Source organism: Capra hircus, chromosome 10 (genome assembly GCF_001704415.2).
Source record: "Capra hircus breed San Clemente chromosome 10, ASM170441v1, whole genome shotgun sequence".
Classification (NCBI taxonomy): Eukaryota; Metazoa; Chordata; class Mammalia; order Artiodactyla; family Bovidae; genus Capra; species Capra hircus.
The window spans coordinates 34,610,841-34,637,681 of NC_030817.1; the positions used below are offsets into that span (position 1 = coordinate 34,610,841).

General features: G+C 40.6%; 1 protein-coding gene across 2 annotated transcripts in view; it reads right to left on the bottom strand.

The window, feature by feature from the left end:
- The window catches only part of PELI2 (pellino E3 ubiquitin protein ligase family member 2), a 190,168-nt gene that overhangs the window by 114,077 nt on the left and 49,250 nt on the right, over positions 1 to 26,841 (bottom strand). For both annotated transcript variants that reach the window (XM_018054104.1, XM_018054103.1), the window contains exon 2: positions 22,320 to 22,449. In XM_018054104.1, coding sequence (XP_017909593.1) covers positions 22,320 to 22,449 — 130 coding nt within the window. The remainder of the gene's footprint in view (positions 1 to 22,319; positions 22,450 to 26,841) is intronic.

Genomic DNA, 26,841 nt, shown 5'->3' on the forward strand with positions numbered 1-26,841 from the left:
GGTAAAGAACAAGATCTTAGAAGTACTAACCCCTTACGATCTCTAACTGAATTATGGAAGAGAGTAGAGGAGATCAGAAAGGCATGGGAGCCATTCTCTAAAAGACCTCCAGTGCCATTCTCTGCATGGGGGAACTTATTTTGTGTGTGACCGAGAAGGATTCAATGTTTCAACTGGGTGAAGAGATGTCGCTCAGCAGACCCAGAGGTCTGAAGTGGAGAGAGAGCTTCACATGACCTGAAAAGCATTTTAGCACCTCAGTGGCACCTAGCATGCTGAAGCAACTACAGCCTGGGGAGAAAGGAAAATGATCAGGACTTCATCCGTCTTTCCGTTCAAGAAACACTGCAAATGGCAAAGCAGGGGTTGCCAGTGAAGATGGGGAGAGGGAGTTCAGGGTCAGCGTAGACATCAGCTCTTCAGGATCCGCAGGCTCACTGGTAGGGGTGGTAGTGGGGTTATTCAGGGAAAGGAAAGGTCAAGCATGAGACTGTGTTAACACTTAAACTACGCGGTAGGTGGTGACGGGACCAGAACCAAAACCAGGACGTTCAGATGAGTCAGAGGAGAGAAGTGGGTTTAGGAGCAGATGCCAGGACAGGATGGGTGGGAAGAGATGCTGGGAGCTCTTGGTCTGTGTTCCACATCCTGCAATAAGAGAGGTCTTACACCCAGCTGTGTTTTCCGAAGTGCTTTTACTACATAAGAATCTATGGAGTTCAGCAACAATGACGACTTTAATAAAAAAGAACAAAGTGGTAAAAAGACTTTTATCAACTTCTCAAAAACCGAATCTAACAACAAAACACCTAATCGAATGTAAAGCCTTTAGTTCAACTCATGAAGCAATACCAGAAAGGTCCTGTAACTCTAGGTTTCAGTTTTCATCCTGGAAAAAGTGCCCAGAAGGAACCAGAATCTTCCCAGTGCAATACTACAGAAAAATGGTATCATAACCAGGGACAAATTATATATTCCTTTATTTTGTCAAAAAAGGAAGCTGACTTACCTCTTAAAATCTCAAGTTTACTTAAATATTTTTCCAAACTGAAAATTTCTATTCTTTATCAAAAGTGTGTTTGAAGAGTCAGAAACCCAATAAAATGTTAAACATATTTGTCATGAACATATCTGGGGTTAACTCATATGGATTTTTTTAACCTATAAAATGTGTGCAATTCAATTACACAAGTCATCAGAGGAGACACTGTTCTGACAAGTGATTTCAAAGCTCTTTTCATATGCATGACTACACGCTTGTCTTAACTCCTCCTCTTCCGTTTCCATGCTCAGATTTTAGAGAACTTTTTTCCTTTCACAAAAATCTCTGCTGTCCCTTCTCCATGTCCCCCATTCAAGCTCCTGACCCACCCCACCCCTTCCCCAATACTGCTTGTTTTATTCTATGAAATCAGCAACCACAGCCATAATCAAAGCTCTGGCAAAATGTATTTGTGTTTGTCAAATTAGATAATGGATGAAATTTAAGAAAGAGGGAGCTTCGACTGTCTGGGGTAATAGGGGTAAATAGTGTTCCTTCCAGCCCATACTCCCTTTCAAAATCCCTTCTCAATCCAGGCCAAAGCCAGACTAACCCCAGAGGCAAAGTCAATTTGTAAAACATCCCCTCTCTATCTCCACAAAGCCTGATTTTGAGCAATGGTTTCTGCTACACAGCCCACAAATCGCTGAAGAGTCTGATATCAATTAACTTTGCCACACCGCCTGCCAAAATACTAGGTGATACAGCTTTTAAAAATGAAGATTAATGTGCGGAAAAACTTTCTCAATTATGCTTTCCCTTTAGGTCTCCATTCTGTGACACGGTGCAAAAATAAATAGCTATGGAAGGAAAGAAAGAAGTACTATGATACCCAATATTCTTATAAGCAGAAATAATAACCATGGTTAACATTTATCTAGCATTTATAATGTCCCAGATGCCACTCTAAAAGCTAACAACTTTACATGTATTGACTCACGTATTTCAACCTAGGGGCTGAAAAGTATTAGTATTTTTTGTCACTTGAGAGATGAGTAAACTGAGGTTCCACGTGGTTATCACTTGGCCAAAGAACAGTTGGGGCTTAAACATGGGGAATGTGACTCCGAAGCGTACACTTTGAATCACATTCCATACTGATCAGAGTCTAATCAGTGGTCCTCAACTAGGGTCATTCTGCCCCCAGAGGGGACATTCAGCAATGTCTGGAGATAGTATGAGTTGTCACAACTCGGGGCAACTACTGGCACTGAGTAGCTAGAGGCCAGGAATGCTTCTAAACATCCAACAATGAACAGCACTGCCTCAAACTGATCCAGACAAACTGTCCATAGTGCCAAGGCTCAGAAACTCTGATCTAAATACTCCTAAACTTCTTAATCATCCTTCCCTCTTCTACCATGTTCAATATGACTCAGTGCAGGGAATAAGAAACAAGAATCACACAACACTAGAAACACATCAGTGATTTAAAACACTAAGTGGAAGAAAAGTTAGTAAATTGGTGCTAAACGCTTTATTCAATTAAAAAACAAAACCCCCCAAAAGCTTCCTATTGAAAAAACTGAAAGTGTTCTGAAGAACAAAACAAAAGTGGCAATCAGAGCCCAAACTTCTTGGACAAACTGATTCTATATCACAGCTCAAGTGAAATAAAAAGTTCCCAAAATTACAGTTTTAGTCGCCAAATTTTAAAGATTATAGTGGAGCAGTGACTCCACTAGAGAAACTCATGTTGTCTCTGTCTAATCTCTCAGGCCCAGAAGGGGGCAAAGCAGACAGGGGCTCCTCCTGGGTACCAGCAACACCCTGCAGGTAAGGGTCTTCCACCGGGGACTGCATCCACCTATCTGGACGGTAGCATTTCAGGATGTCTGAGGCTTTCGTCACTGTACGCCCACCCCAGTCAACACTTCTACTGGAGTTTGGCCTTTGTTGCTGGAAGATTCTCCCACATGACTCATCAGCTACCAATCAGCCATATTTCATTTTCCCCCTTGAGGATTCCATTTGGGTGTCAGGTAAAGATTAATTCTCACCAATAAGAAAACACTTCAACCAGTTCAACTATCTGTAAAGCTAAAAACATGTATTGTCTGAAAAAAGCTTTCATCTGTCTCTGGGCAGAATTACCAAACTTCTTGGCACTTTCATGAAACTACATACATTAACTGAGAAGCAATGGATTCTAAAAATCATGGATGCCTCCTGTGCATTTCATCAGCAACTGCACACTCTCCGCGGGGGCCCTGTCTGTAAAGGTAGGGCCTGATCCCTGGAGCTTATAGTCTGCGGGAGCGGAGGGAGACTTGCTGGGGCAGGTCTAATGCAAGACGGGGTTTGCACTGTCAAGGTTTCACAGGGAGGGAGCATCTGGGGATGGTCAAACTTCTAACTTTCTTTAACATAAAGTTTTATCTTATATTACCATATGTAAAATGGAGAGCCAACTGGGAATTTGCTGTATGGCTCAGGAAACTCAAACAGGGGCTCTGTATTAACCTAGGCGGGTCGGATGGGGAGGGAGATGCAAAAGGGAGGAGATTTATGTTTACCTATGACTGATTCATGTTGAGGTTTGACAGAAAACAAAATTGTATAAAGCAATTATCCTTCGATTAAAAATTAATTAATTAAAAAAATAAAGTTTTAAAGATGCTATTTTTGGTGTCAAGTGAATAATTAAGTTTGAAAGATTTGTTTACATTCATAAACTCGAACTCCAACTACACAGTGAGAATGAGCGGCTATGGCGTTTGACAAGGGAGTCACTCTAAAGTCTTTTCAAGTCACTGATTATGTTAAGAAAATTGCCTCAGCTCAGGCTGAACAAAAACCACCACACTGGAGGGGTTGTTGCGTTGTTGATGTTTAGCTGCTAAGTCGTGTCATGTCTGACTCTTTCATAACCCCATGGACTATATAGCCCACTAGGCTCCCCAGTCCATGGGATTTCCCAGACAAGAATACTGGAGTAGGCTGTCATTTCCTTCTCCAAGGGGATCTTCCTGCCCCAGGGACTGAACCCAAATCTCCTGCATTGGCAGGCAGATTCTTCATCCCTGAGCCACCTGGGAAGCCTATACTGGCGGCGCACAGAGTGGCTTTCAAAGGACAATATGATTCCATCACGTGTTTACAACTTCCATGCTAAGTTACTAAAAGAACAGCTACTAACTCCCAAGAGCCTACCCTAGCCAGTAGGTGTGTGCACTGCCATTCTCTAAGTGGAGAAAACTAAGAATTCAAGAAGTCAAAACTCCAAAGCACACACTTGTCATTCAAGGCTCTTCTTCATATTTTACAAAACTTAATAGCAACTTTAAAAGCAGCTATTACACCTGGAGGGGCTCTGTGCATGCAGCCATGCCCTGGCTGTATGACTTGCAAAGAGAAGAGCCAAGACTCAGTTAGGTTCATTTTGCATCGAAATCTGTGTGCTTTCTGCCTCCTATGTCAGGGTGGATCCCTACCTCACAAAGGTGAAAAGTGAGAAAAACTTGGTATGCAGGCCCTGAGCTGTCACACAGATAGTTTCTTCAGGAGAGGAAAACAAGACACCATAAAATTCAAGGTTCTGTATAAACTTCGAGTTCTTCCCCCAGATATTCAATTCTGTAAAATCATAGCTATTTTAGCAAAATCACCAGTTTTCTAAGCGAGGAAACATTTTCACTTGTTCAACAAATAGCAAGGTTTTAAACTGCTGCAGGCTATACATGTGAATGCCGTTGGCTATGACTGACTTCTGTTTATTTTGATCAGAAATAAAAATGTACGTGTTCACAGAGAACAGACTTGTAGACAAAGTGGGGAAGGAGAGGTTGGGACAAATTGAGAGAGCAGTAGCATGGAAACATAAATTACCATAGGTAAAATAGATAGCCAGTGGGAAAATAGATAAAATAGATAGCTGTGTGGCACAGGGAGCTCAATCTAGTGCTTTGTGACAACCTAGAGGGGTGGGATGGGGTGGGAGATGGGAGGCAGATTCGGGAGGTGACATATGATACTTGTAGCTGATTCATGTTGAGTATGGTAGAAACCAGCACAATACTGTAAAGCAAATAACTGCCAACAAATTTTTTTTTACTGTGCTTGAAAAATGAAGTGAAACTGTTAGCTGTTCAATTGTGTCTGACTCTTTGCGACCCCATGGATTGTAGCCCACCAGGCTCCTCTGTCCATGGGATTTTTCAGGCAAGAATACTGTAATGGGTAGCCATTCCCTTCTCGAGGGGATCTTCCTGACCCAGGGATTAAACCCAGGTCTCCTGCATTGCAGGCAGATTTTCTACTGTCTTATGCTAAAGCCACCAGGGAGGCCCTAAAAATGTGCTTACTAGACCCAATGTATATGAAGTACAAAAACAAGACAACTAGTCTATGGTGTTAGGTCACGACGACGGTTACCTGGTTCCTTCTTAGGGCTGGGGGCAATGACTGGAAGGATGAGCTCGGGAGTCTTTTAGGGTGCTGGCAGTGTGGTTTCTTGCCCTGGATACTTCTTAAACGGTCTGTTCACCTTATGAAAATCCACTGAATATCTTAACGTTTTTAAAATGCTAGGTGAGATCTCTTGACCCAATTTCCCATTTTTAAGCATTTTTTTAACCTTGTTTGGATCCTAATTTATTTTTAACTTTTTATTTTGTACCAGAGTATAGCCGACTGACAATGTTGTGGTAGTTTAAGGTGGCCAGCAAAGGGACACAGCCATATATAAGGACTAAATTTCATAACATTCATTCTAGCTTGCTCATAAAATGTCTATCAATGGGATTCAGAAATTTAAAAAATTATATTCTTGGATCTATGATACTAAGTTGCAGAATAAAATAATAAACATGACTTCCTAAAATGCAGGTTGGGGGTGGTGGAAATCACTAAAATTCATATTTATTTCAACTAGGTTTAATTCTACACTGAAAAAATACAGAACTACTTCTTTGTTCAAAAGGCAAGGAATGAAGCTAATGTTAGCAGTCTGTGGAATACCTGAAGAACCAAATGACTTAGGCCAGAAGCATTTTCACCTAAGAATATCTTTCTAAAATGTTATAATTGGTAAGTAGCTTTTCCAATGAGGCAATACTCTGAATTTCTATGTTAGCAGGTTCAATAATTCAGAAACTATTCATTATTAAACAGCAATTGCTGTGATCTAAAGAAAATGATACATTTACATTCTAACGTCTACAGGAAACATATCTTCAAACCAAGAGGCTGCAGTTTTAATTTTAAATCTATCAGTGTATTTTAAACACAACTTTTTAACCCAATACAACCAAACTGCCAATAATTCATTATGGATACTGGTTTCTTTGTATCCTGAGCCCATTTATAACTTCTTATAACATATAATACTTTGCACAGAAACCAATCACTAATAATATTAGCTTCCATTAATCACTATCACGTACTAGTCACATGATATGTTCCAAGTGTTTTCCTTCATAAGTCACTACCTGGAGGCAGACTGCACTAATATTTGCAAATATCTGATGTTTTCCCACAAAAGGATATGTGTCCCTAACTTTTGAACTCAGTTAGCCAGGACACTGGAGAAGGCAATTGCACCCCACTCCAATACTCTTGCCTGGAAAATCCATGGACGGAGGAGCCTGGTAGGCTGCAGTCCATGGGGTTGCTAAGAGTTGGACACGACTGAATGACTTCACTTTCACTTTTTACTTTCATGCATTCACGAAGGAAACGGCAACCCACTCCAGTGTTCTTGCCTGGAGAATCCCAGGGACGGGGAAGCCTGGTGGGCTGCTGTCTCTAGGGTCACAGAGAGTCAGACACGACTGAAGCGACTTAGCAGCAGCAGCGGCAGCAGCCAGAACATTTGCTTTAGCCAGTGAAATTCAAGTACGTCACTTCCAGGCAGAACCTCTAAGAGCTGTGTTGTCTCTCTTACCTCCCTCCATGATCTTTAAATCTGCTAAGTCAAGGTGTACCTTCCAACTGGGTTCCTGAATGTCCGTGATGAATACAGTCTCCATGCTAATCCATGACAAAGTGTTAGTAATCAACATCCTGTGTCGCTGTAAAACCCCTGAGATTTGGGAGTTCCTTGTTACTTCAGGTTAAACAGGCCAGTAATGCCTGAGACAAATCTCTGTTGTATGAAAGTGGAATGTGAGCCACTGAAAAGTATTTTACCCAAGAGTCTACAGCAAGTAAACAGAGGAAACTAAGAATTCAGGAAGTCAAAACGCCAATGCCCACACTCGTCATTCAGTTCTCATCTTCATATTTTACAAAACAAATATAACTTCTTAAAACTCTCAGTAACAAATATGTGATTCCTGAGATCAAAAGGAAAAAAGATGAGAGATGGACACACGATTTCGTACAAAGCTGCTTATCTGTATTACAAACTATTATTTTTTATTAATATAAGTAAATAATAAAGAAAACGTGGGGCCTTCCTGGTGGCTCAGTGGTACAGAATCTGCCTGCCAGTGCAGGAGACGTGGGTTCGAATCCTGATCCAGGAAGATTCCACACGTCACGGAGCAACTAAGCCCATGCCGCACAACTATCGAGCCTGCGCTCCAGAGCCCAAGAGCTGCCACTGCAGAGCCTATGCGCTGCAACTACTGAAGCCGGAGGGTCTTAACAAAGTCGTCACCGCAAAGAGAAACCAGGTACCGCAACTTAGAGACAAGTCCCTGCTCACTGAAACTACAGAAAAGCTTGTGCAGCCACAAAGACCCAGCACAGCCAAAAATTTTAAAATAACTGTAAAAGAAAAAAAAAAAAGGAGGAGGAAACTGGGAAACAATAGGAAAAGGATTATTTCAATTTTAATTTACCAAATATGCCTGAAATATCAGCTGACCTGTGCATGTGCCTATGGGTCTGCAGAATCCCAAGACATCAGTCACTGACCCATGAGAACAACCAGCTGTCCCAGCACATGCCCAAGGCAGGTCACGCCATCTGGTTACTAACCCCACAAACTGTGCTGGGCAGTGGGAACACAGACAGGAAAGACTGCTCCTGCCTTCAAGGAGCTTGCTGCCCGATATGACGAGACAGCAAACCAATAACTCTAACACAGCATCAGGGCACTGAGAGAGACTTACACATGTATTCTGAACTTCAGGAGTCCACAGACGGACTTTTCTAAGGCTGGGTTTTAAAGGATGGGAGAGCACAGGTTAGTGCACAGGGCTCGAAGACATCCTAAAAAATGAGAATGTGGAAGGTGTGGAGGTAATAGAAAACATGGCCACCTCGGGAATTTAAGTTGAACCTCAGGCTGAAACACAAAGGTGAGAGGGCTGATCCTGCAGGGCTCACCTGCTGGCAGAATAAGGGACGAGCAGGAGCCATCATGCCCCTGACAGCTCCTGTGCCCAGGCTCCTCCAAGCTCCCATTAACTCTAATCTGGTAGCACAAAGCCAGAGGTTCCCAAAGCCACTCTTTCACACTCACCCGTGACAAGAGTGTGATCAATAAAGAGCTTGTAAGCAGGTATCCCTGTGAAACTGTCAGCAGCACAGGACTTCAAACAGGCTGAAGCACTTTCTCACAAAAGATTAGTTCAACCATGTACTACAATGAGAAAGACAGAGGTGCAACAGAACAGGCCACAGCAAGTTCAAGTCAGTCAATGAATGGTCCCTCAGAGGCTGCGACTTCTGTTCAGCTGCACAAAATTCACTTTGAGGTACCTTGAACCAGACATGGAACAATGGACTGGTTCAAAACTGGGAAAGGAATATTTCAAGGCTGTATATGGTCACCTTGCTTATTTAACTTATATGCAGAGTACATCATAAGAAATGCCAGGCTGGAAGAAGCACAAGCTAGAATCAAGATTGCCAGGAGAAATATCAATAACCTCAGATATGCAGATGACACCAACCCTTATGGCAGAAAGCGAAGAGGAACTAAAGAGCCTCTTGATGAAAGTGAAAGAGGAGAGTGAAATAGCTGGCTTAAGACTCAACATTCGAAAAATGAAGATCATGGCATCTAGTCCCATCACTTCATGGCAAACAGATGGGGAAACAGTGACAGACTTCATTTTCTTAGGCTCCAGTATCACTGCAGATGGTGACTGCAGCCATGAAATTAAGACACTTACTCCTTGGAAGAAAAACTATGACCAACCTAGACAGCATGTTAAGAAGCAGAGACATCACTTTACTGACAAAGGTCCCCATAGTCAAGGCTATGGTTTTTCCAGTATTCATGTATGGATGTGAGAGTTGGACCATAAAGAAAGCAGAGCACTGATGAATTGATGCATTTGAACTGTGGTGTTGGAGAAGACTCTTGAGAGTCTGCAAGGGGATCAAACCAGTCACTTCTAAAGGAAATCAGTCCTGAATATTCATTGGAAGGATCAATGCTGAAGTTTCAATGCTTTGGTCACCTGATGCAAAGAACTGACTCATTAGAAAAGACCCTGATGCTGGGAAAGATTGAAGGCAGGAGAAGGGGATGACAGGACGAGATGGTTGGATGGCATCACTGACTCCATGGACATGAGTCTGAGCAAGCTCCGGGAGGTGGTGAAGGACAGGGAAGCCTGGTGTGCTGCAGACCATGGGGTCACAAAGAGTTGGACATGGTGAGCAACTGAACTGAACCGAACTGAACCTGTTACCACTTGTTGCCATTTGTAACTACCACCATAAACAACCCAGCTGCTTCAATCCAAGTCTCCATAATTGTTCCTTTTGTAGCAAAGGCTCTCTCTGCCAAGCACCTGATTTCCAACTGGACAACTTATCCTAAGGATGCTAATGATCCTTAAGTTCACAAAGTAACTTCCATTTCTACTAACTAATACCACATTCATCTCTTTCATCATCACAGGAGTCCCAGTTTGGAAACAAATGGATTTTCCAAGTCACACTCCTGGGAGGTAAGAATCCTAGGGCAGAATCCACCTTGGTTCCTGTCCTGCACGGCACTTTCCACTTGCTGCTGCTGCTAAGTCACTTCAGTCGTGTCCGACTCTGTGCGACCCCATAGACGGCAGCCCACCAGGCTCCCCCGTCCCTGGGATTCTCCAGGCAAGAACACTGGAGTGGGTTGCCATTTCCTTCTCCAATGCATGAAAGTGAAAAGTGAAAGCGAAGTCGCTCAGTCATGTCTGACTCTTCGCGACCCCATGGATTACAGCCCACCAGGCTCCTCCATCCATGGGATTTTCCAGGCAAGAGTACTGGAGTGGGTTGCCATTACCTTTCACTTGCTACTTACACCTAAAGACTGATACTCCTAGGTCCTGGGCAACACACTTGGCCCAGTGACCTGAGACGGCTTATTGGGTTTCTCTGCACTTAAGGTCCCTCATGTGTAAAATGAAAAGTAAGTCTGAATACAGATCCTTCCAACTTTCATGTTCCATGTTTTTATTAAAGAAAGTTATAGCAATAGATTCTCTTCCTCCATGAAAAGACAGGATGGGTTGAAGTGACTGAATCAGTCATAATTCAAATAGGTTTGGACAAAGACTTAATTATAAATATAAATACAAATATTAACCCACACTGACATGTTAAAAGCAACTTTTTAATAAAATGGTGCTTTCAGGACAACACAAATTAAATATGATTTTTCCAACTAATACATGAATCAAGTCAATCATATAATTATTACCTATCAGTAATGCAGATAATTACACTGATGATTTACTACGTGCTAGAGTCAAGCTCTCCAGCTCCAATACTCTGGATCTGAGAGAAAAGAACCGAAAACCACCCTCCCTGCCTGCCAATTATTTGATGGCTTCCCTATCCTTTTCAAACTTAAGAACTACTCAGAATTCAAGGAACTTTGTACTTCATGCCCCATGAAATACTATATATAAGTTTTCTCTTGCTGCTGTAGAACGTTACCACCAAGCTTAGCAGCTACAAACATCACACCTCTATTATCGCACAGGTCTGGTGTTGGTAGGCTTAACTGGTTTCTCTACCCAAGTCTCATATGGCAGAAATCCAGGGGTCAGGAGGGCTGTGGGCCTTTATGAGGTTCTAGGAGGAATCTGTTTCCAGGGACACTGAGGTTGTTGGCAGAACTGAGTTCCCTGCGACGGCAGGGCTGAGGTCCCTGTTACCTTGCTGCTGTCTGCCACAGTTGTTCTCAGCTCCCAGAGGCTGCCCACATTTCTAGGCCCATAGCCCCCTTCCTCTGTCTTCAAATCCAAGAGCAGCAAGTGGAGTCCTGCTCACGCTTCAAACCCTCCCGCTGCTCCTTCCCTCACATCTGAGTCTTCCACATCCCTCTTCCACTTGTAAGGACCTCTGCAATTACATTGGGCCACCCCAACAATCCAAGGTAAAATCCCTATTTTAAACTCCATGAACTTCATTGGCAAAGTCTTCTCTGCCATGCAAGATACTCACAAGGTTTCACGGACCAGGCATGAGCATCTTGATTGGGAAGGGGGGGTGGGGGGAGGGGGGCGCGTGGGCACTAGTCTGCCAACCACATGTTAAATACAAAATACAAAAATATCTCTTTTGCTAGGAACCAATGAATAATTTTGCCCACACCACACAGCAAAGCATAAGTTTAGATTAAGTATCAATGAACAGAAAGGAAGGCAGCAATTATTCTACATACACACACACAAAACCCCTCACAATTAGACGTTAGTGCTTGAAACGATGAAACTGTGTATGCTGGAAGAAGGGCTACAGCAAACAAAAATGTTAGTGCCAAACTGTATTAATTGTGGAGACTAAGAAAAATGGAATAGTCCTCAACTTTGTAGAATTCTCAGTAAGCAGTGAATCACATTTCAAACTTTAATTTTAAAAGTACTATACAACATCTTGAAATCTACCATAAAGGCTCTCACACAAATCTGAATGGGGAAACGGTGCTCATTATGCTGTCCCAGTACAAGTCAAATACAATTACAAGTACCAAAACAAGTCAAGCTGCCTCACTTGAACACAGCAGTAAAAATCCTCAACACTACTTTGGTGATTTCAAAGAAAATTCACTTTAACAAGAAAGCCTACTGTTGCTTCCTCCGTGAACAACAGAAGTCAAAGCTAAACCAAAACAGTAGGGGGGGAAGAGAACTTGCAAATCGCTACATGTAACGCTATTTGTAGCAACTATCAAAAACTTCAGAAAAACATCAATAAATGTACTGAGTTACAATTTACTGAAATGTACTAGTTAATAATAGCCAATTATTGATGTTAAAACTCACGCTACATAAAACAAAAAATGAGATAATCACCTAATCTCAGATATATTAAAATTATTCATGGCAGGAGTGACAATATTTAACAATCAGAATTATAATGAAAATGAATAAGCATATAAACCAAAAAAGTTTTAGCCATCCATTTATTCTTTAAGAATGAACTACACACAGTTTAAAACTGCAAGTTAGAACACCAAACATTCACCAAATAGTGTTAATAATTTCCAAGTCATCTGTTAACTGTTAAAAATACTGGTGTAATCCTTTATTTGATGGGCATCTTCACAAGCAAGCAATGTCTGAGATATGATTCAGTACAATAAACCAAGCTCCTTCAGGAACACCCCCTAGTTACTGAAAGACAACAGGTGAATTGAGTCTTGATAATACAGGTTTTCTCCATAACACAGTACTGTTCTTGGTAAATACTGTACTATCTTATGGTGAACTAATGTCAATTAAATTCAACTTTTTTTCTAACCTTAATATTATTCACTATTTCTATCACCACTATGAAAATCACTTACTGAACTGTCATATTCAATTATCTAGCCTATTTTTACAAAATATTGTTTACCTTCAATCTATGGTACTTTGATAACAATCAACTAGCTAAATTCTAAGAACCAATATACTAAAAAGAACCAATATATTAAATACATATAACTTCTTTGAACAATTCCTCAGATTTATCATCAAATAAGTATATTTTCATGTAACTTGCTGGATAATTTAATAATTTTTCTCTTGGAATACTTCATCTGAAATGTTTCTCTAATATTCTCTGCTTCTCTATCAGTTTCCTGTATTTTGTTTTATATGTTCTATTACCTATTATTTGTCAAAGAAATTTATCCATTTTAATAGTTAGAAATTTTCTTTCTTCTAAAATTAAGAAATAAGAATAGTTAGAATAGCATATAATAAAGTTAAATCTGTAAAAAAAAAATAAAACTAATTATTCAAATGCTATCTATTAAAGTAAGCAGTCGTCTTTATATGTTTTCCAAACAGAGTCTATCCAAAGGCAACTACAACTGACCCTTGAAGTTCATATCATGGGGGCTTTGGGCAAACACCCTCCATGCAATCAAAAATCTTAGTATAACTTATAGTCAGCCCTCCATACCCATGGCTCCTCTGCATCTAGGGATTCAATCAACTGCACACCAGGCAGTAATGCAGCATTTACTACTGAAAAAAGAATGTATAAGTGGACCCATACAGTTCAAGCCTGTGTTGTTCAGAGGTCAACTGTACTTATTTCAATTCCAAGTTCTGACGTATACCAAACAGCAGAAAGTTAAATAACACAAGACCAAATAAATCATAAGTTTATTTGACTTCTATCTTTTTATGCCATGATCCAGAAATAAGTAAACATCAAATAAAAATATCCAGAAGTTTTCCTATAATTTCATATTTTTTTCTCCCTAGCACTATACTTGAACCACCTGAACAAAATTCATAAAGTTTTCATGTAAATATTTCTCATTAAGACCACTTTTCTTGAGTATGACATAAAGTTTAATACATTTCAGATGTTGTTCTTTTAAGCTCTGTGAAATCAACAAAATCCTGAATATTGCATTTTAAGTAAATTATTAAACCACTTCTATGTGAAATGGTAAGGAGCTTTGTCTATAACTAAAATTTTACTGCCTAATTCTTGTTTTCCAAAAAGTTGTTTCCTTACCTCAATAGATGTGTTTTACAACAATCAGGACGATAACTCTGCCATGATATACTCATAAAAGAACTATTTTTTGAAGTGTTGATAAATACTTCAAGTCAGAAGGTTACTTTATATAGTATATTGTGTCAGTATTTCATAAATACTTTTTCCTTTGCTTTAGCAATACCCTTTGATAAAATATTTGGGGAAGTTATTTTCTTATTTTTTTGAAAACTGACTTCTGTTTATTTTTTCCAGCTATAATGAGATATGTTGTCAAAGTACACAACATATACCTTGTTGTCAAGGTATGTTGTCAAGATTGATTTGATATTTTCATGAAATATTTCATGACACTTCCATCATGTCACAAAATTACTATTTCTTTCGTATGGTGAGAACATTCGAGATTTACTCTTAGCAGTTCTCAAATATATAAAACAGTATAATTAACTATAACCAGCACGCTATATATTAGATCTCCAGAACTTATTCAAATTGTAACTGGGGGGTTATACACTGACTAACATCTCCACATTTCCCCCACCCCTTGGTAGCCATCATTCTAGTCTGTTTCTAGTAAGTTCAGCTCTTTAGATTCCATGTATATGTGATATACAGTATCTGTGTCTCCCTGACTTAACTCACTTATACAATGCCCCTAAGGTCCATCCATGCTGTTGCAAATGGCAAGATGTCCTCCTTTCTCATGGCTAAACGATATTCCATTGTATATACATATATGTCACACCTTTATGCATTCAACTGTTGATGAACACAGGTTGTTCCCATACCTTGGCTAATGCAAATAACACAGCAATGAACATGGGATATTCATTCAAGCAGATACTTCATCAAGATTTTTTTTTCATTTCCTTTCCACATGTAGGAGTTACATTGCTGGATCACATGGTCACTGTCATTTCAGTTATTTGAAAAAATCTCCACTCTTTTTCACAGTAGCTACACCAACCTGCAATCCCACCAACAGTATACAAGTGTTCCCTCCAATGCTTGTTATTTCTTGTCTTTATGATTGCACCCATCCTAATAGGCATGAGGTGATACCAGTCTGGTTCTAATTTGCATTTCCCTGATGATTAGTAACATTGAACACTTTTTCATGTATCTGTTGGTCGTCTGGATGCCTTCTTTGGAAAAAATGTCTTTTAAGATCTTTTGCCCATTTTTAAATCATATCGTTATGGTTTCTTTACTTTGCTATTGAGTTATATGAGTTATTTATATATTTTGGATATTAACCCATATCAGACACAGATTTACAAATATTTTCTCCCATTCAGTAGGTTGCCTCTTCATTTTGTGGATAGTTTCCTTTGCTGTGCCAAAGTCTTTTAGTTTAGTATAGACACACTTGTTTATTTTTGCTTTTGTTGCCTTTACTTTTGGCATCAAATCCAAGAAATCATCAGTAAGACCAATGTCAAAAAGCTATATTTTCTTCTAGGAACTGTATGGTTTCAAACCTTACATTCAAATCCTTAATCCATTTTGAGCTGATTTTTGTGTAAGTGGTCCAGTTTCATTCTTTTGTATGTGGATGTCCGATTTTTCCAACAGCATTTATCTTTTCCCTATTGAGTATTCTTGGCTCCATCATAAATTGACCATATATGTGTGGGTTTATTTCTGGGTTCTCTATTCTGTTACATTGCTCTATATATCTGTTATTGTGCCAATACCATATTGCTCTGATTATGATGCAATTACTTTGAAATATAGAATGAAGGCAGGAGTATGACATCTCCAGCTTTGTTCTTCATCCTTATGGTTGCATGGGCTATTTAGAGTCTTGTGTGGTTCCATGAGGATTTCAGGATGATCTGTTCTATTTCTGTGAAAAATGCTACTGGAATTTTGATAGAAATTACACTGAATCTGTAGATTGCTTTGAGTACTATGGACATTTTAACAGTATTAATTCTTCTAATCCATGAACAGAGGATAGCCTTCCATTTATTTGTGTCTTTTTCAATTCCTTTCATCAATGACTTTTGTTTTCAGTGTACAGATCTTTCACCACCTTGATTAAATTTATTCTGAGCAATTTTATTCTTTTTGATACAACTGTAAGTGGAATTATTGCCATTACTCTTATAATTCATTACTGAATTCTGTACTCTACAGCACTAATGAATTTATTAGTTCTAAAAGTTTTTTGGTGGAATCTCTAGGGTTTCTGATATGCAATTTCAAGTTATCAGCAAACAGACAATCCTACTTCTTCCCTTACAGTTTGGATACTTTTTCATTCTTTCCTTGCCTAATTGCTTTGGCTAGGGCTTCAGTACTATGTTGAATACAAGTGGCCATAATGGGCATCCTTGTCTTATTCCTGATCTTAAAGAAAAAGCTTTTGGTTTTTCACTGCTGATTACGCTGTTAGCTGTGGGCTATCATATATGGTCTTCATTACGTTGAGGTACATTCCCTCTGTGCTCAGTGTGCTGAGGTCTTTTTTTAATCATAAATGGATTTTTTTGTCAAATGCTTTTTTGCACTTAGTGAGATGAACACATGGTTTTTATCCTTCATATTGTTTGTGTGCATATCACACTGATTGATCTACAGTTGTTGAATCACTCTTGCTTTCCTGGAATAAATCCCTCTTGATCAAAGTGTATGATGTACACTTTTAATGTACTATTAAATTTGTTTTGTTAAAATTTTACTGAGGATTTTTGCTTCTATGTTCATCAGGAATACTGGCATGCACTTTTTCTTTTCTTGTAGTGCCCTTGTCTGGTTTTGGTATTAGGGTAACACTAGCCTTATAAAAATTAGTTTAAAAGTGTTCCCTCATCTTCAACTTTTTGGAAGAATTTGAAAAGGATTAGTATTGGTATTACTTCTTCATTAAACACTTGGTAGAATTCACCAAAGTCTGGGCCTGGACTTTTGTCTATAGGGAGGTTTTTGATTATTGATCCAATCTCCTTACTAGTAACTGATCTGTTCAGATTTTCTGTTTCTCCATGATTCAGTCTTGGTAGAGTTTATGTTTTTAGGAATTTATTTCTTTTATGTTAACCAATTTATTGGTATATAGTTGTTCATAGCAGTCTCCTGTGATCTTTTGACTTCTACCATATAGTTATAACATCTATTCCATTTCGAATTTTGAGTCCTCTTTTATTCTTGCTGAATCCAGCTAAAGACTTGTCTCTTTTGTTTATATTTTATAAAAACCCAGCTCTTAGTTTCACTAATCTTTTCTATAATCTCCTTGGGCTCATTCATTTATTTCTGCTCTTACCTTTATTATTATTATTTCCTTCCTTCTACTAATTTTGGGCTTAAGTTTGTTCTTTTGCTAGTCCCTTGAGGTATAAAGATAGGTTGTTCATTTGCTGTGCAACAGTGATTAACACAACACTGTATTTCAACTATACTTCAATAAAAATAAATTTTTAAAAAGATAGGCTGTTCATGTTTATGTTTTTTGTTAAAATAATCAAACTGTGTTTCATCCTAGACATACAAATCATTTGATTTAGGTTTGTATTCCTGTGGAGTATCAAGAGATATTCTGGATTTCAGCTTACTACTACTATTTCTTTTTTATCGCCTCTGACAGATTCAGAATATTCATGTTTATAATGTCTAAGACAATAAAATTTTGCTGCCTCTTCATTTATAATAATATAATAAAATTAGTTCTTACACTTATAAATATCAAAACAACAGACACTACTAACTCAAGAATTATAGTGCAGTAACAATGAAAGGCACCAAAATAAAAACTATTTAAAACTCAACTATTTAAAAAGCTGCAGCAATTTAAAAAATCTGAGGATAATGATAAACAGATGATTCTTTGAAAGCGCAGAAGGCTCCAGCTTCACAAGGAATGTGCAGTGGAGATATGCCACTAATGCCACTAAGACCCAGGCTGGGGAGACCGTGAGTGCTGCAAGAACAGACCCCACTAAAGCCCAGAAAATCAGATGAACTAATGAGTTCCCATTCAAATGTGTATTATTAGCTTTTACCACTTCTCACATTTACTATTACATCATTCACTGACTGATAAGGAGTTTAAATATCTTAGCAACCAGTAGAGCCATCCCAATGTAAATAGCTTAAAAGCAGTCCTAGTTGTGACAGTCACACTAAATAGCCCTAATTTTTCTCTAAACTGTCACTCTTAGGACCACTGATACTTTCCATTCTGAAATAATGCCAACTGGAACACAGTGCTACTCAACTTCTTTTTTAAAGTAAAAATTTCCAAAAAAGGAGATTTCAATAGAACACAATCTAAGAAGGGGAAACCATGATGAAGAGTTTTCCACAGTAATGCTGTTAAATTTAAACCACATTGCCAGCAAAATATTTACCCATCAGGCATCATCACCAACCCCACCACAACCATCTACTACTTACAGGTTAAGCAAGAGTAGAATCATTGCCCACCCCCATCACTGAAAAGTAAATGAACAAACAAATCGACCTAAATTCTAAGTCATACTATGCCACGCTCTTTGCTGAACACTCTTCAGTGTTTCTCCTTGGGGAAAAAAAAAAAACTTTCCAACCAGAACCCTAAGAGTTCCAGACCTCTCTGCTCGCCTGACTAACTCCTCTTTATTCTTCAGCTCGAGGCTCACAGGACACTTCCTTAGAGATCCTTCCCCATCCACCCAGACTAAACTCTGCACCTCCTCTTCTCACAGCCCCTTATTCTTTTTCTGCACCACGCTCTTCAAAATGTGCAGTTAAATATGTATCCATATGATAACTTATGGTTTGCCTACTCACAAGACAAATAGCTCCATGCAGACATGTTTTGGTCCCTATAGTACATCTAATACCTAGCATGATGCCTGGCCACAGAAAAGGGCTAGATAAATATCCGTTGAACACAAATGGAAATAAATTGCGAAATGCCCTATATCTATGTAACAGACCTGCTAAAACTAAAACAGGGCTTCAGGTTTTGTTTCATTTTTTTAAAACACATTATATAACAGGAGAAATATCTTTGAGTATTACTATTTCAAGAGCAACTGTGTACACAAATGAAGATTATAAAAATAGTGATTATACAAATAGCAATTACACAACAGTGGCACACACTTGCCACCCTCACCTGACTTAGCTTGGATACTGGGATGCATAGAAGATTAAGAGGGCCCATTTTCCAGCTGCCACCACCATCAGCAAAGGGGTCTCCCTGGTCTCTCCCCAAACTGTGGGGCAGAAGGAATGGTTGTGGCAGAGGGAAGAAACAACCTAGTCAAGAGGCCAAGCCCTCATGTTCTAAGAACAGTAACCACCCCCACCCTAATAGACCTTAGTTGTGCAATTCCACTCAAAGATGATCCTTTCATTACCAATACTGCAGCATTAGAAATTTCACAGCAAAGCATGTGCTGGTTCAGGTCAAATGGCTTTTGCCAAGACCACCACATACCCACGCCTTCTGATGCGAAACAGGATGAGTGCGAAGGCAGACTAGAAACACACTAACAATCATGGCAAGTAAGGACAGGCCAAAGGACTGTAAGCCCGGATGAAAGCAGATGAGCAAAGTACACGCAGGCACGAGCAGAATGAACTCGGGGTCATGGTAACAGTAGAGGTTAAGCGACGGTGGGCTCTCAAGCCCATCATGTCAGTCGGGAAAGTGGAACAGAAGTGAGTCTCTAAAACTGAAAAGTTATAATTTTTCAATTTATACCATGGATGTGTTTTCTGTTTTTTGTTTTTGTTTTTTTTTTTAAAGGTTACACCATGGATGCTCCTATATGGCTGAATGGGGCCTGGAGAGTCAGGGAGACTGAGCTTGGGCCCGGGTCATGGAAACATGCAGAAGAGTGGGCTATAGATCAGTGAGGTCCGAAGGAGGAGGGGAAGACGGAACTTAGAGGAAAAACATAGGGTTACAAAAGAAGAGACTGAAATGGAAGCAAAATGAAATCATTTCTAGTGTCATGAACTAAAGAGATGGAAAAAGAGGGACTCAGTTAAGGTGAGGTAGAGGAGCAGCATTTGAGAAAAAGGTTTAACATGTAACAGACTTTGTCTAGGGCCAACAGAGCAGGTGGCAACAGAAGCAGCCAGGCAATGCCAACTGGGGGTGGGAGTTCAAAAGGGAACAGAAAAACAGAGGGATTTGTGACCAAGGAAGGTACCAGTTCAGGTACCTTAGTCAGTTACCAGGATGAAGGACTGTGCATGAGGCCCTGGACATACAGGTCCCAAGATGAATAAGGGAAAGGCAATATGGGCAGGTGATCAGCTCATGATAAATATGTCAGGTCCACTCATCTCCCTTGGTCATGCTTGACTGACCCTGTGCACACCTATCGGATTCTCTTTCCTGAAAATTTTAAAAAGTGGAGCCACTTTATAACACCCTGGAAAGAATATCTATGTTAACTCCTGTGGACACTCGGGTTCACTTCTCTCACAAAACCTGGTTACTCAAATTTCCCCCAATTCAGAGAGCTATCTGTATCCCAACCTTTAATAATGTCTCCACATTTGCTTTTTTTGGCATGATATAGCCAGAATCATTTCTGCTGCTTGTAACCAAAGTACCTTCCCTGAATCCACACGGCTCCTGACCATCACAAACTCATTTTATAAATAAGAAACTGAGGCTCTGAGAATGCATTTTTTTCCAGGCTGTAACACCAAAACACAATTTCCCCTACTATTAGTATTCTCAATGATATTTTTAAACAGATTTAGGCAGCTTCCAAAAGATTTATAATCTAAATATCATCAGATAAAATCTAGATACAAAGGTAAAACAGAAAAAGCTAAAACTGGAGCAGATGGAGGTGGGTAAGGGGTAAGGAAGACCCATGATATTCTAAGAGCAGCTATTGGAAGGTATATTTCATATCCTACCATAACATGAAGCCTAAGTAACCAAAGATTTCTATAATTTTTTTAAATATCCGAAGCCATTGTATCAATGTAAAATCTGAGAGTAAAAAAAGGAGACATAAAAAGGTACAGAACCAAAAGAAGAAAAGATAAATATCGACACATAGACAAAATTATAAAGACCATGTCTATAATATCAGAGTGTTTTTGGCACTCATCACATGCTTAAAAACATTTGTCTTGGTATCCTTCCCCTCCAAATATTTTTGGACTATAAAATATTTCTCATAATTTTTTGACTTTCCAAGATTCTGTTTCCATTTCACTTCCTCCTTTTCTTGGAATCAGTAAGGCTGATTTCCTCTGTTTACCCTAGCGAGTGTCCTTCCCTTCCTAAAACTTGCACCTTATTTCCCTTTCTCTAGCCAAAAATATGGCCACTGTGTATTATTCTTTCCTGTTTCCTTGGTATTTGATATATTCTGATCTAACCATTTCCTCCCTAATACAAGAGATTCTTAATTGGCACAATCTTGAAAACTTCTTCCATAGCACTGCTTCAGAAACAACAAGAACTTTTAAATAAAAAGGTTAACAGAGGTGACCTGTTTCTGAGTATAAACGCCACATATGCTTCCATGAAGCTGCTCATTTCTCTTTGAACCACTGGTTTTCAGAAAAAAAAAAAAAAAAAAAAAAAAAATCGAAAGAAAGTCTCTTATTTATTCCAGATGGTTCAAACCCATTATGATAAATATATACAGCCAGTGCCCCCATATAAAATAACTTCATGTAGATATAATTATTTTCTAAAAAGTAAACTATACACATTAAGTAGCATGTTTAATTAAAAGAAAAATTGTTATAAAATCTAATAGGTAGACTATATAAACCCGAATGGAAATTCAGGTTTCCTCTACACTTACAGATCAGAAAACAAATGAAATATTCATGAAAAATGAACATTTTATATACGTCACACTTCTAAGAAGAAGTATCATAGACTTCTTATTGCACTTAGCTCTGTTTACTTCCAATCTAATAATTACACAAATTCAATTCCACATACATGCAAATTATGTGAAAACACCCACTACTCAAGTAACGGAGGAAAACAGCAAATCTTAATGAGGTTTATACCAAAATTTAATACAGAACACTCTTCAGGAAAAGGAACATCGTTTCTCTCTCAACCACAACTATCCTCAATTGATATACGCTGACGCCACGACATCCCAAAGCAGTGGTTCATTATGGGATGGGGGTAGGGGACAGAGGGGAAGGTGTGCCCACCCTCCTAGTCCCCAGAGGACACGTTCCAAGTTTGGGAGACAGTTTCGGTTGTCCCAAAAGTGGTTGGGGGCATGGGGATGGATGTGCTCCTGGCCTCTAGTGGGTAGAGGTCAGGGATGCTATTCAACACACAATGGGCTATGTACACGACAGCCTTTCGCAACCAAGATTACCCAGCTTAAATGGCTGAGACACTGGCCCACAGAGAAATGAGGCTGAAAGGAAAGAGCCGCAGACAATGACACCCATGATTCACTGTTGGCCCTCCCCATTCCAAGGAGTCCCCTACCTTGGACGCCTGTGGAGTGGATATCACATGGACTGTACTGGGTTTGACTCCATTAGCCTTTGGCCGCTTGTAGAGAGCAAATCTGCTTTTCCTCCGGCCTCTGTCTCCATTAGGTAAAGCACCATTGTACCTATAAACAGAGATGAAAGAGTTCATTTATTTGTAGATTTTTAAAGGCATTCAGAATAAAAGTCTGATGGAATTAAGGGAAAAGACAGGAATGCTCATAAAGATTTGTCCACTAACCACCCTACAAAAGGGATACAAAACAGACTTAGAGACTTTGGCTGTAATGAAATTCAAATCACTTCCAGAAATTTAATTTAAGAGTGATATACAAAGTAATTATAGGTTCCTTATTCTATAAAGTCAGACTCTTCAAGTCTTTTCAGAAGAGACCAAGTATAAATAAGCAAATGAGAATTCTGCAGAGGCTCTATTAGCGCCAGCTCAATTCAACAAATGTCATCCTAATGGACCCTGCAGAAACACTCAAGAAATATTTTTAAATGAATTGGTTAGAAAAGAGCATACTAATTAAACCTCATCTCTCACTCTCAAATCATCTTAATGTCTGCAGGATCTTTATTTGTAAGAAGATCAAATTTAGTTGCTTGCATTCTTAAAAGTTCTGAATTCTCTACCTCCATTCTAATTGCTATTTGAACCCTATACTGTCAGGTTAGTGAAAGCCAGCCTTCAAAAATTAAACAAAGTATGCCTCTATAAGGTTGCCCATTAAAAAGCCCGAAGGTATAAAAGAGTTTTAGTCCACAAACTATCAAATATCTTAAAAAGTCACCTGGGAAATAGTACTTGTCCTTAAGCAGATTCCCCTAAATTAATACCTTAAGCCAGTGGTCCCCAACCTTTTTGGCACCAGGGATAGATTTTGTAGAAAACAATTTCTCCACAGACCAGGGAGTAGGTTGGGGGGATGGTTTGGGGATGATTGTCATCAGCAGCAGACAACCTAGACCCCTGGCATGAGCAGCTCACAGTAGGGTTCACTCTCTTATGAGAATCTAAGAAAGAAAGCGAAGTTGCTCTGTCGTGTCCGACTCTTTGCAACCCCATGGACTGTAGCCTACCAGGTTCCTCTGTCCATGGGATTTTCCAGGCAAGAATACTGGAGTGGGTTACCATTTCCTTCTCCAGGAGATCTTCCTGACCCAGGGATTGAACCCGGGTCTCCTGCATTGTAGGCAGATGCTCTACCGTCTGAGCCACAAGGGAAGAATCTAATGCCATCTCAAATCTGATGGGAGGTGGAGCTCAGGCTGTAATATGAGCAATGGGGAGCTTCACCTGCTCACCTCCTGCTGTGCAGTCCCCTGGGTTTTTTTTGCGGGGGGGGGGGGGTGGTCACTGGGGACCCCTGCCGGAAAGCCAATACCAGTGTTTAAAAAGAATGCAGGCTTGCAAGAGCGTTTCCGTTTTCACCTGTATTTTCTAATCTAGATTACAGGTCCCTGTACATTCTGACTTCTGTCTCATGCCATGTTTACTCTCCAGCTCCCTCTTGGCAGAAGTTCTTTTGAAGAGAACCAAAAGAGGAATTGTTTCAAATTTGTGTGGATAAACACGACAACTCTGAGGCTCCCTCCAAGCACCAAAGTCAGGGGTGACGTGGGTGGCGGCTCCTGGAAGTCCTGCCTTTGCCACTCGCCCATCTCACCCAGAGAGCGCAGTGGGCCATGTGGCAAAGGGGACACGAGGCCCAAGGGGAACAGCAAAAGTCGGAACAAGGGCTTGTGGTGTTTGTTTTACTATTTTGTAACTGCAGTATGATGATGGATTTAAATTACCAGAAGTTATTCCTGCGGTGTTTTTAATCTGTTTCCATCTCCATCATAAAGGAACATCAGCTACAGAAAATGTCTCCAGAGTACAGAAATCATTTGTTTCAAGTCTTACTCCTCTCTCCTTTTTTGGAGGCAAGATCAGAATAATGGGCATGATTTTCTTAAACATACCTGTGATCGCTACTCTAATGAACATATCCCTGATTAAACAACCATTATAAATCAACTGTGTCTTAAAATATTTGCACATCACTTACACCAGGATGAGCACCCTGTATTAAGAGAAACATATGTGAATCAAAGGCAGGGCCTAAACAATTTAAAGGGACGTTTTCATCACTGCGGCCTAGAACAACTGGTACAAGATCTGGCAAGGGGTCCTGTGCCCCTCACATTTGCCCAGCTCTCTACTGCACCTTTCTCTCAACTACACACTGCTAGTCAATGAAACTAGTCAAAGATTGTGGCAGGTGCTTTTTAAGAGATCTGCTCACTATGACATCCCTTCTAGGGAATCCAGCCCTGAACACCCTAAGGTAAGCCCAGTACTACATCTGAATGACATGGGCAGGCCAGCACCCTCCCCACTGAGTGGCTGGTGGCAGACGTTTGGTCCAAATTGGCCAATGACCGTCTCATCTCAGAAAACACAAAGCCGGGACCCAGAGACAACCCACCAGTCTGTGTGGATGGCCAGAGCTGCAAACTGCAGGCATGGGAGCTGTGGGGATGTCAGAGTCTGTTCTGTGATGAAGCAGCAGAGAAGTGAGGAGCAAAGCAGATGAACAAGGACAAGCAATAAAAAGAGATGGAAAGAGGATCCTTAAGGGCATCTCTTGGCCCAGATGTACTCTGACCCCTGTTCATGAAATCCTTTCTGGTTTTAGCTAACTCAGATTGCTTTCTTCTACTCGCAACCCCAAAGCCATATCTAATATAAAGATGAAAACACAAAAATCAGCAATGTCAACTTAACATATAAGGAAACATTTTAATTTCAATCGGTGGAGCAAAGACGCACAGATATGGCAAGAAATACCTTTTATATCTTCAAATAAATAAGTAAACCCTTCTTAGTCACAGGCCAAAGAATCAGGACCAGGAGAAAGTTGTATCACCAAAGATAGAAGAGAGACTTTCAATGACTTGTCATCAGTTAAGAGGCCAGTGTGATTTGGAAAAGAATGGGTCTTTGATGACCTCACCCATCTTCAGAGCAAACCGCCGAGTAAAAACAAGCAAGCCTCTCCAACACGGAGCCTCACTCAGCGCCTCCTCTCTCTTTCTAATCTCCTCACAGCCAAGAACCTTGAATCAGGACTCCACCCGCACCATCACAGTTCCAACCTTGAGCACACATCATCTGCCTCCAAATCTAAAAGTACATTTGATGATGTCATCTACCCATCATCCAACTTGCCACCTTACGTCTCTCAATGGCTCTCCTATCAAGGTACACAACATGGTCAATTAAAAATTGCCAGAAGTTCCCATTACTTCTCCCAGGGACCATGAGTCTAACTCCATCTCCCCACACCTGGGCTGGCCTTAGTGGCTTATTTGCCAACAGGATGGGAAGGAAGTGACATGCTGAGACTTGCAAAGCCAGGTCTTGTAAAAGCCTTAGAACTTCTGTCTCTTGGGAGCTCAGAGCTGAATTGTAAGGAAGCTGGGACACCCCACCCCCCGCCACGCCAAGGAGGCTACATGGAGGTGGCTCCAGTCAGCAGTCCCAGCTGAGCCCAGCCTTCCGACAGCCTGCTAGGTTACCAGCTGCTGTGGACCCTCCAGGCCAGCCCATCCATCAGCTGACTACACCAGGTGACCTAGGTTGATCCCACACGGGACAGAAGAATTGCCTGGTTGAGTACTACCCAGATTCCTGCCTCACAGAAATGTTGCAGGAAGGGGGACCCCTTCCAGGGTCTGAGAGTGGGCTCTTGTCTAACACTCGGAAATGAATTGTCCGAGGAGACATGCGTGCTGACAAAGTAAGAGATTTTTACGGGGAAGGGGCACCCAGGAGAAGAGCAGCAGGGTGAGGGAAGCTTACCTCTCCAGAACAGAACTGCTCTGCCACCTGGCTTGCAGTCTCAGGCTTTATGGTGATGGAATTCGTTTCCCGGTTGTCTCTGACCATTCATTCTGACTCAAAGTCCTTCCTGGTGGTGCATCCACTGCTTAGCCAAGAAGGATTCTGGGAGGTGGTTGGACACATGGTGTCTCCTTTTGACCTTTCCCGAATTCTTCTGGTTGGTGGTAGCTTATTAGTTCTGTGTTCCTTACCAGGACCTCTTGACATAGAACAACTCATGCAAATGGTTACTATGGTGCCTGGCCAGGGTGGGCGGTTTCAGTCAGTGTGCCTCGCCTAACAGAATCATGTGGTAAGTACAATGGTGGATGTGTTCGTCCCCTAGGTCTGGCATAGACGACGACCTGTAACAGACGCCTGGGACAAGCCCCACCCTTCGGCATGGTCTCCCTCTCCTGCTTTCACAGCCTCCCCTTTGACTTCTGATCTAATACAAGGCAAGCACTGTCACCAGATCTTCCCCATGCCCTTCTCACCTCCTTGCCTGGTCCCTTCCCCACGCCACCCTCCCGCCCCCGGAATGTGAATCCATCCTGGGCACGCAACATCCTGGGCACGCAACAGGCACTAACACCTGCCAAGCCAACTGCATGACAGACGGTCTGTCTTTTGTGCAGCAGAG